The 11,644-nt window shown below is 34.1% G+C and overlaps 1 protein-coding gene across 1 annotated transcript; it reads right to left on the reverse strand.

Annotated features, from left to right (window-relative positions):
* Window positions 1-10,411: 10,411 nt before the first annotated feature.
* Window positions 10,412-11,129, reverse strand: LOC111704561 (protein TsetseEP; the record flags this gene model as incomplete). The annotated part of the gene is made up of 1 exon (XM_023476835.1): window positions 10,412-11,129. A coding segment is annotated over one exon (321 nt), but the record flags the coding sequence as incomplete, so codon positions are not given.
* Between the last annotated feature and the right edge of the window lie 515 nt (window positions 11,130-11,644).

An 11,644-nucleotide genomic window follows, 5' to 3' on the forward strand; every position in this document is an offset into this window, starting at 1 on the left:
ATAAAATTGAATTTCTGGAAGGGGTGGAGGAGGAAAGTAAGGGTTGAATATTAACTTGTGTCAGGTTTAAGATTGATTATTAATTTATCATCTCCTGTCAGGATTCCTCGACAAATATAAAATCTCGTGGAATCCGACTCCTAAATTATACTTGTCAATTCTCACTGATATATTTCTAAACTTGCCCCTCCCACAATTAAACTCATTTTCATACATGAGCATTGAGCATAGGTTTATTTATTGTTTTTTAATCCAGTATTTTAGAAATAATTTACAAATCTATATAAATGAATATATATTTCTTGCTTGCTCGTCTTTTGGCTTGTTCATATCCAATAATTTTAACTCGCTAAACAGATCTCGAACCATTTCATAAACCCTGAGGTTTATAAGGAGATCTAAGAATATTGCCAGAAAAAAATTACGATATTTTTAATATTTTCGAAATCCACCAGCAAAAATAAGGAAAAATATACGAAATTATTTTGTTTTATGACAAAGGAGAAAAAATGGAAGCATGTGTTGAATCGCTTAAAAGGCTACTAAAACTATTTCCTGGAACAATTGGTGCGAAGCCCAGTTAGTGATATATATATATATTTATATATATATATATACATCAAAACTAAAGTTTAAGTTTGACGTATATGTAGAAAAAGTACAAATCATCTAATGGATTACTTTAAAAACATTTACTATTTCAAACTTTAATCAGCTTGCTACAAATTCTAAACTAAAAAAATCACAGTTTTAAACCATCAGTTTGCAAAGAAATAGGGTTTTGAAAATTAGAGTGTATGGGAGGTGTTCAGTTCCTTTGTATGCTTAAAGAATTTCTCGACTTAGACACAGTTCCCTTGCCTTTCCTTCACAAAATATATAAAATACACAATGCTTCGATCATGAAATCAACTGGAGCATTTGTTTTCCAATAAATACAATTGGTTTAACTCTGAAGCTGTTCTGAGAATAAGTACTGGAATGTGCAAAGTGCATATATTATACAATTCTTGAAATTTAAAAAAAGGTTAAAACTGTCTCTCTCCAGGAAGTTTCATTTTAAGGTTTAAAGTTACACTCACACACAGCTTTATGTGTCACATTGACATAACTCTGAAACAAAGGTGAAAATACAGTGTGTGTACACGGTATAGTGTACAAAACAGAAAATATTTGATAAAAAGTGTTTTTTGTTTGTTTGAAATGTTAAAATACTTTTTTTTCATTGAAGCGCTAAAACCTCATCTCTGACCCCCCCCCCCTAAACATGTGCACAGCAGAGCTAATCTTCATAACCATTATTCTTTCAACCTTTAAACGCTGTTAAGATTTTGGTTAATATTTTTATGAGCTGCATCATCTCCCCCTCAGGACAGGGTGTAAAGGTTAATTTATAGTTTACAGGAGAGTTAATTATTACACAACCCCTCCCCCCCCGCACTCTCCTCTCCCCTCCCCTACCCATATTCTAGTGTGTGTGGTCAAACATTCGGGACATTCCCTCACTGTTCCGCTCCTTCAACATGTCTATCCTAGTTATCCGTTCTGTCTGTTCCACATACCCTTCCTGTAGCTGTACAGTGTACACTGTACATTGAAGTACTCATCCGTTATTTTTTATTCTTCCAGCGCTCGGCCCCCTAGCCTGTCCTAGCCGCAGCGCTCGGCCCAGAAAGAGTCTTAACTAACCTAACCCGTGGCCACAGCGCTCGGCCCCTAAACCATCCTAGCCGCAGCGCTCGGCCCAGAAAGAGTCTTAACTAACCTAACCCGTGGCCACAGCGCTCGGCCCCTAAACCATCCTAGCCGCAGCGCTCGGCCCAGAAAGTGTCTTAACCTAACCTAACCCTAAATAACAAAAAAATAAATAATAATAAATTTGCTGAAAAATAAATGGTCATGTACAAAATTGATAGGAGGGGGGGGGCTGGGGGGGTCCAAAAATCGTTCCATAGGACAGACCCCTTCGTGTCTATCCTAACTATCCATCCTGTCTCTCCTACTTTTTATTCCTGACTATCCTAACTATCCTGTATAACGTACTTTTTTTCCTGTCCATTCTTCCTATTCTTCCTGTCTGTACTAACTTGCCTTATTGTCTATTATATTTGTTTGTCTGTCCTACCTATCTACCTTCCTGACTATCCTAAATATCATATCTATCTATCTGTTTATTCTACATATTCCTCCTGTATGTTCAACCTTTTCTTACTAACTATACTATTTATTCTTCCTTTTATCTTACTTATCTTTCCGTTCTCTCCTACCCATTCTTCCTGTTATCTACCCTTCTTGCTTTATACCCATCCTTCTGGTCTATCCGAAATATCTTTAAAACTGTGTTTGTAACGTCTATTGTAAAGTTTTCCTTGTCCGAGATAATGTTGATTACAATATCCCTGGATGCGTGTATCTGCGTCTAGGCCTTGTCTTCTCTTTCTGTTCTGGATTCCTAGAAGTAAGGTATGTTTGGTCAAGCACAATGTTTTATTGTAAATCATGATACACCGTGACTATCTTCTTGTCTATCTAGGTGACTATGGGAGATTGACCATATAAGCGTCTACCTACATGATTGTATTATATACTTATGTTTTAAGATTCCTCGCGTATCCATGACATCGTTCATCTTTTAAATTTTGCACGTTTTTAAAAATTATTTTTTACACTAGTTAAATGGAATTTATCTTAGTTTTATTTAAAATTAGATATTTAAGATTTTGACAATATTATGTCCTAAAGTAAAAATTGATCTAATAAAAAGTTAAAACCTGAAATGCTTGTGTTGGTTCAGCTTGAATTACTGCCCGAAACTATTTGTATTAAAGCATAAGTTTGGTTTGGTGGAACGTGGGAACCTGTGAACCAAGGTTGAACCAAATCGCGATAAATTAGGTTTTAGATAGATATGACCCCCATCATATCAACTCGTATTAATTTCACGCCGCATTCTCTCATTCCAGGCTAATTAGCTTAATCAACACAGGTCATCCATAGTAGTTAGCTCATCCACACGTAGTTAATGCTGTACAAGATACAAACATAGTCATCCATGGAAATTAGTTAACTCTCTTCTCTTACACAGGAAATCATTTATACAAAATTATTCATTTATCCATACACATATTTTTGTAGTTCGGTTTTAATAATAAAAAAGTTGATAGTGCATGATAAATTAATATTGATAAAAAATTCAAATAATTTTTGTCCTGTATGCAATGCACTGAAAGTTACATAAAGCACCGTGCTGTATTAAAGTGCTGGAGGTTTGTAGCAAATATTTAACGTCAAGCTTAATCATCGAATCATGAATTTTGACGTAGACGCACTTTTTGTGTTGCGTGCTTGAAGATCAGTTTGGTGAATAATTACAAATTTTGCTCCCTCAATCCACCATCTCCATTTCCTTTCTCGATCTACTTTTCTTTCTAAAATGGTTTCGGACCCTAACCACGGTTGTTAAAATGGGTGTCCGCGAAAAATTAAAGGGGGGTATAGGCTTACGTCGAAAATTATTCGATGGTGATCGCTACTAATCTTAATTCTATCTGTTGCGTTTATAAGGAGAAAATTGTTAAAAACGATTGTACCGAAGAACGTAGCGTCCAGACAATTGAGAAAGTTGCAATATACGACTCGTAGCATAAAATAATCAATTTAATTTCAAACAAATCATTCAAATATTACAACCTAAAGTTTTCAATCTTTCTCGACGCATTTGTATAAAGTTAATATTTCATAATATGTGTTATTTGTTTTATATACAATGCACTTTTCCGCTAGGTGTCTCTGCCACGTGTAACCATTCAAAGCATCCGAATTGTATATTGCAACTTTCTGAGTTTGTCTGGACGCTACGTTCTTCAGTATAAGATTTTTTTAATAATTTCTCCTCATATAGAAGAAACAGATAGAAGTAAGACTAGTAGCCATCAAAAGCGATTATTTTTCACCGTAAGCCTATACCCCCTTTAATTTTTCGTTAACACTCCCTTTAAACGTCTCCTTCTATACAGTATTCATACATATCTATAATAAATTTATCTAGTCATTTCTGTTTTTTTATTATGTTAGTATGTCCGATCATGACTAATGAATCCCTTATCAAATTGCATCAAATAAGAATAACGAGTTTGTTCTTAGCTTGATTTAAAAGTTCTAAAATGAGCACATTGAACAGGTAGACATACATGGTGAAGACTTAGTTCCCAGGCAAAGCTGGGTTACCAAGCTCATCTAGGTACATGTTAAAAGTAGTGATCTCCGTTTGTCCCCTTGTTGTTTATATGTCCGATCATAACTCATGAACCCCCTTAATTGATCTTCAAATTTTGATTGAGGAACACGGTATAGCCACAGTAATGCTTGCTTTTAGCTTGGTTTACAAAGTATTTTTTTTGATTTTCAGACAAAGCTGGGTTCCCTAGCTAGTGTAATTTTAAATAGACAACCCCTTACCAATCAACTTTGTATTTATCTTTTCTCTCTCTGGCAGGTATACATCTTCCATGCCCCCTCCTGTATTGTCTCACTTCGCATGAAGTCTCAATCTCCTACTCGATCTTCTCATGCTTACTACTCTTGCTAATCTTACAATCTCCTTCCTATGTATTTCCTTTCCCCTTTTATTTCCTTCCTCTTTCTCTCTTTGCCCTCCTTTCCATTCCTTCTCGCTACTATACTCTGTATCCTGTGGAAATTGAGTCGACATATTTAAGTAAAATATGTTTAATTAAACTAATTATCAGGTTTTCAACCTGTTCATGTTCAATACTCTCAGTCGGGAGTAATAAACAGGGCTATGCCAAACATATAAAAAAAAATGAAATCACTGAAAAGTAATCCTAAAATCATTAAAATTGAGAAAATGTTATGAGATATTTTTATAAATTTTTTTTGTCAATTTAATATCCCTGGGATAATTACGAGTCAAGCTGTTATTACAACACATGAAACCATGCAGAATATTTGAATGGGAAGATCAGGAAACTAAAAACTCGAAGTGTTGGAACAGTAAATATAGGATTTGAATTTTTAAAATATCGTGAATGAAAAACATATTTTCCAACAAGAAACCATGAAATGTGATCCTTGTCAAATTTTTAAAGTGAAAAATGCGAACATCGTGAAGTAATTTATTTAAACGTTTTCTTATCAATATTCAGAATGTTTTCAAAGACGTTCTCAGCCATCTCTAGTTGACAAATTGCTGATTTCATCAGGCGTCACGGGAAAACAAATTTTGAAATATTTAGCACTTTGTTTTCAACTTTCGATGGAAGATATGATATGGATTATAGTTGTTTACAGGTTCTGTTTCCTGGAGTTTCTCAGTCTCTAGGCCTAATATTTTACTTAGTATTTAATTTCATACAAGTTGATTTCTCTTTTTTAATAATTTATTTTTATAGTTTTATCAAATAAAAAGGTACGAAGCATTGTTTTTCTCCTTTCTTCATCAGAAAACTGTAGGTTCCCAGTTTTTCTTACTTCTTTTTGCCTGTCCATTTTTGGCGCTGTTTTTTGAAAGAGTTAAAACAAGTCGCTGTCGTTGCGCCATTTTTAAGACAGAGTGATCCCCTTTTCATTGATACATGTCCCCTTTAGCTTTTTTGCTTTTTTTCATCATCATTCTTTCTAAACTGTAGATTAGGAATTCAATCCACCAGTCCAAATATATGTGTATAGAGAACAGGGAAGAAGGGGTTTAAAGGTAAGAAGAAGGGTGTCTAGTCCACACATTCATATATCCACGTTAATTCCTCTCCTTGCAGAGCAGACGAACCTTATCATGGAGTACTAGAACAGATCCTGATCTTGCATAGTTTTCGAGCAGATCGTTCTAATCCTGGAGTCAAGAGCAGATCCTAATCTTGTATAGTTTTCGAGCAGATCATTCCAATCCTGGAGTTCAAGAGCAGATCCTGATCTTGTATAGTTTTCGAGCAGATCATTCTAATCCTGGAGTTCAAGAGCAGATCCTGATCTTGTATAGTTTTCAAACAGATCGTTCTAATCCTGGAGTTCAAGAGCAGTTTATTCTTATCTTTTTGCAGGATTTTTATATATTGTAGTTTTTAAAAAAGTTAACTCTTATCCTGCAATCCAAGAGAGTTTTTTCTCATCCTGCTGCAGATTATTTTTATTTTTTAGTTACAGACAGGATCATTCTCATCTTTTCCTTTTCAAATTATTGATCATTGTCGAATGTGGAAACTTTTTATGGAAATTGTACACTTCCAGTTTTTGTACTGTTTCTACTTGATTGTTGTAACAAATAAAATAAACCTTGCTTGTATTAGAGATCCAGGTTTTGATGGATGGGAGAGTATTAAACAAACTAAATTCATTCTTGTGTATTGTATATTCAATATTCATTAGTATTCATGTATATTCATAATTATTATCAGGGTCAAAGAGTGTTGGTTCTTAAGAACACATTGGCTGAGGTTAAAGCTTTAACACTGTGATTGTGAAGGGGGGAGGAGAGGGTTAGAGCTTGTATTTTTGGTGAATTACAGGAGAATGTTTGGATTGTGTGAAAATATCACTGTGAATCAAGAGGACAATATGGGTTTTGATGGAAACTCTGGGAAATATTGTGTAGGATGAATAAAAGTGGGAGGGGGGAAATGACGGGAATACAATGGGTTGTTTTGACTTGAAATTGTCGGAGAAAGATGACAGTAGATACCCATTCAAATAGTCAGGTAAACATCACTAGCTCAAGCATTCATTTATGATCACCAGGGTCACATTCACGTGGGAGGGCTCTAAAGATACTTTTGAGAGGATGGGATTAGGGATACATAGAGAGAATGGGTCTAGAGATACATAGAGAGGAGAGCTTAAAGGATACAAAGAGAGGAGGGCTTCAAAGATACATAGAGAGGAGGGCTTCAGGGATACATAGAGAGGAGGGCTTCAGAGATACATAGAAAGGAGGGCTTCAGAGATACATAGAGAGAAGGGCTTCAGAGATACAGAGAGAGGAGGGCTTCAGAGATGCATAGAGAGGAGGGCTTCAGGGATACATAGAAAGGAGGGCTTCAGGAATACATAGAGAGGAGGGCTTTACTAATTTATAGAAAGAAGGGGCTTCAGATATTCATTAAAAGGAGCGGGCTCTAGAGATATATTGAGATATACATATAGAAGAGGTATTTCAGGGATACATAGAAAGGAAAGTTTCATCAGCTATAGGGATACATAAAGAGGAGGGGTCCAGGATTACAACGAGAAGAATCAAGTAACTTAATGACTGAAATAACTTTTATGTGTTTGGGTAAAGTTTCATTAATTTGTATTTATAAGTTTTATCGTGATATAAAACATCATGATTTGGCAGTTTATACTTTTCCTCTTGTGGGGTATTGAGCAGTTTTGAGCAATTTGTTTTCACTTCTTAAAAAGTTTTCATTGGGAAACTAGGAAATAATGATCAGATTTTGTGAGGTTTGATTGAATTTGGAAACTATCAGTGTTGTTCTAATTTAAATTGTAAGTTTCGGTAAAGAGATTTGAAAAAATGCATGTCTTAAAAATGTAACAGAATTTATAATCATATCCAAACATTGGGTTGCAGGATATAGGGATCAGAAAATTCAAGCTTGTGGCGAAAACTCAATTTCTTAGGTTTCCTATTATTTTGAAATAAACATTAGAATACAAAATTTTAAAGCAGTATATACCACCTACTCCTGCCGAGAAATTAAGACAAATAATTTTAATTAATTGGTAAGAAATGTGAGGTATCATCATTGAATAATTTAAATAAAACTTTAGTCCTTGAACATAAAGTATGATATATCTAATCTATCTAGGAGTATATATAGTTCATTGTCAAAATTTTAAAACTTTTAATCGGAATTTGCAAAAATAAATGATATCAAAGAAAGTAAGAGTTCTGATTAAACAGATTATATCTAAATATAGTTTCAAAAACTGCAGTATCCTTATTCGTTTCTTTGAGAATAAACTTTTTTCGGTAAAAAAGAGAATTGATAAAATATATTTTGATTTCATAACAATATCCAGGAGGAACCGTTTAAAGTCAATAAAGAAAACTAGTAAAACTTTGTGAAAGATAATAAAACCATAATGCTTAAATTCTTCAAACCTGTTTATTGTTGTGATAATAAGGGTTAAATCCTGGCGCTTCATTATCCGTCAATCTTTACTGATACACCGTCGTAAAATAAACTAGAGAGGGTCGGAGGAGAAGGGGTAAATATTTCAGGTTTGGAGTATTAATGTGTGTATGTTCGGCTGGTATAGAGCAAGAAAGAATACTAGATTTTGATTTATTAATGATAGGGGCTCAAAGAAATGAGAGGAGAGCGTACCATTTTTCTACAAAATAAAAATTTATGAATGAGACACGGACACTTAAAGGGACTGAACGCGTAATTTCAAGTGAACCTTAATGCAAAGATGACCCTGCCCAATTCACAACAGTAACCTTAAAAGCTTTGCCTGATCAAGTATGAATTAGATATCAATGTTGATAATTTTTAATTGTAGATTCTCTTGCGCATTTATACTGCAGGAAAACATATGAAAATTGTTAGAATTAAATACTGTCAAACAAAGAATAGTGACATGGTTAATCAGGTAAAGGTTTCAAGGCTACCGTTGTAAATCGGCCATCACCATCTTTGCAAGGAGATTTACTAGAAATTACGCTTACAGTCCCTGTACGTGTTACGTGTTTATTGTGTGTGCACATAAAGAAAAGAATTATAGGTCTACAAATTCTTGGTTTTAAATCTGTAAAGTTTACATCAATTAATCATGGTTATTAGATAATGATGAAACCATTAAGAAAGGAAAATAAGGAATTAATCTGAGAAATATTCTTTTGAAATATCTTTCAAATATTATCTGAAGACGAAACTTTTAATTGAAATAGCGCTTAGCTAAACTCAATCTCCACAGTGTAAACTTTTAAATTGAAGAATTTAAGTTTTATTTCGTGGATAAAATGGAAAACCATAAAGAGGTATTTAAAAAAATCTTAGATCTGTTCAGCGGCGTTGAGGGGGGTGGAAACCTCTGAGTGCTTAAGCCACATATTTTAACACAAAAGTTTGACCTCTATGGAAAAAACATTCGCATGCAGAGTTTGTCGCTTAGGTTTAGCGACTGTTATCAATATCCACTGAACACACTTGTAAGTCTAGAAATCAAGGAAAAGTTGTCCGTGGCACCGATGATCAAGGTATCCAAAGTCTAAAAGGTGAATCGTCTTTAAGCTCTGAAGCCACAGTCTTAAAATTTTAAAAGTTTCAGCCTCTTAATTCATTCATACAAGTCTTAATTCATTCATGTACAAGTCTTAATTCATTCATGTACAAGTCTTAATTCATTCATGTACAAGTCTTAAGTTTCCCTCCGTCTAAGCTGTAGAGTATAATCAACTCTATAGTTTTACAGAACACATATCGCGTGATAGAAACATCATTATTTTGCAGATTTACATCTGGTTCGAAACTCATGCAAAATATCATTTAGAAACCAAATATTTGAAATTTCAGGGGAAACCTAATATCATAAACCCCTATCTTTACAAAATTAGTAATATTGTCAAAATTTCAAAAAAGGGTTTATTGTAAAATACATAGAATATATTTTGGTATGAAACGTTCCAATCAGACGACATAACAATCTGTCCGTCTACAACAATACTGTTTGTATATTAGAAATTGTGTAGCTTTAAAATGCCCTTTCTGTAAAATAAGAATTTACAAAGAGTAGGATTGAATTCTAAAGTTTTCTTTTAACCTATTTGAGATAGTTTTTGTAACATGTTCGTAAAGGAATTGAGTCTTTGTCACAAACTCTGATTTTCTAATCTCTATATCTTTAGAACCAAATGTTGCAGACCTTAGATATTTCAAACTATGAGTTCTGTTAGACCAAATAATCTGAGTTTAAATATCAAAGGTTTACAACATTGAGCTCTAAAGATATTGAGGTTTAAATATTTGATTTTGTTTCAAAGACTCAATTCCTTTACTAAATATTTCTGTATATATTTAACATTTACATGATGCATATTTAATTATGTATTTTACTGTGACGTGTCTTTTTAAAGGGTGTCTTTTAATAGATTTGATTCGAAAAAGATAGAGAAAACAATTACTAAAACGTCAAGGAGCATTTGTTTAATTTAAGGGGGGAAAGGGGGGTTATTGCAGTAGCCAGGGGGGGGGGATGGACAGGTGCCCTTGAAGATTCCTGGGGAGATAATTAGTGTATAGAATCCCATCTGCTGCCCCTATCCCCAGATTTTCTATTTTAAATGTTTCTCCGGTTGATTGAGGTAGCTTTAGCGCACACGTTTATGCATAAACTGTATTGATTTTTTCCTATTTCCATTTTCTTTTTCAGATCTAAATCTTTACTTTCCTTCTTTTAAGACTTTATTAAAGATTGTCTCATATAATGCAGGTTCCACTTCTTTATATGCTTTAGGTTTCCCCTCTCTGCATTGCTTAGGTTCCGCTCATGTCTATGGTTTAGATTTCTCCTCTTTATTTGGTTTTATGTTCTCTGTATGGTTCAGGTTTCTACTCTTTGTATGGTTTAGGTTTCTCATTCTTTATATGGTTTAGGTTTCCCCTCTCTGCATTGCTTTGGTTCCGCTCATGTATATGGTTTAGGTTCCTCCTCTTTATATGGTTTATGTTCTCTGTATGGTTCAGGTTTCTACTCTTTGTATGGTTTAGGTTTCTCATTCTTTATATGGTTTAGGTTCCTTTTCTCTGTATGGTTCAGGTTTCTACTCTTTGTATGGTTTAGGTTTCTCATTCTTTATATGGTTTAGGTTCCTCCTCTTTGTATGGTTTAGGTTTCTCCTCTTTGTATGGTTTAGGTTTCTCCTCTTTGTATGGATAAGATTTCTCTTCTTTATCTGGTTTAGGTTTCTTCTCTTTGTATGGTTTAGGTTCCTCCTCTTTGTATGGTTTAGGTTTCTCTTCTTTATATGGTTTAGGTTTCTCTTCTTTGTATGGTTTAGGTTTCTCCTCTTTGAACGGTTTAGGTTCCTCCTCTTTATCTGGTTTAGGTTCCTTCTCTTTGTATGGTTTAGGTTTCTCCTCCTTATATGGTTTAGGTTCCTCCTCTTGATATGGTTAGGTTCCTTCTCTTTGTAAGGTTTAGGTTCCTACTCTTTGTATGGTTTAGATTTCTCCTCTTTATCTGGTTTAGGTTCCTTCTCTTTGTATGGTTTAGGTTCCTCCTCTTTATATGGTTTAGATTTCTTCTCTTTGTATTGATTAGGTTCCTCCTCTTTGTAAGGTTTAGGTTTCTTCTATTTGTATGGTTTAGGTTTCTCCTCTTTGTGTGGTTTAGGTTGCTCCTCTTTGTAAGGTTAAGGTTCCTTTTCTTTGTATTGTTTAGGTTTCTCCTCTTTATATGGTTTAGGTTCCTCCTTTAGCTTAGTTTGGCGACTTCAGTTTAGGGATAACTTGCAACTGTTAGATGTAGGCGAATTCATAGTTTTGAATATTAAAGATCTATAATTTAAACCAGAAAATTCTAGTTTGAGGCAAGTGTTCAGTTTTTATTTCATATTAATATTTGAAGAATTGGTCAATTCGAAATTTGTTAGCTGTCCCTTTCTCCCACATTTGGCACTGCA

Source organism: Eurytemora carolleeae, unplaced genomic scaffold (genome assembly GCF_000591075.1).
Source record: "Eurytemora carolleeae unplaced genomic scaffold, Eaff_2.0 scaffold617, whole genome shotgun sequence".
In the NCBI taxonomy this organism is placed as follows: Eukaryota; Metazoa; Arthropoda; class Copepoda; order Calanoida; family Temoridae; genus Eurytemora; species Eurytemora carolleeae.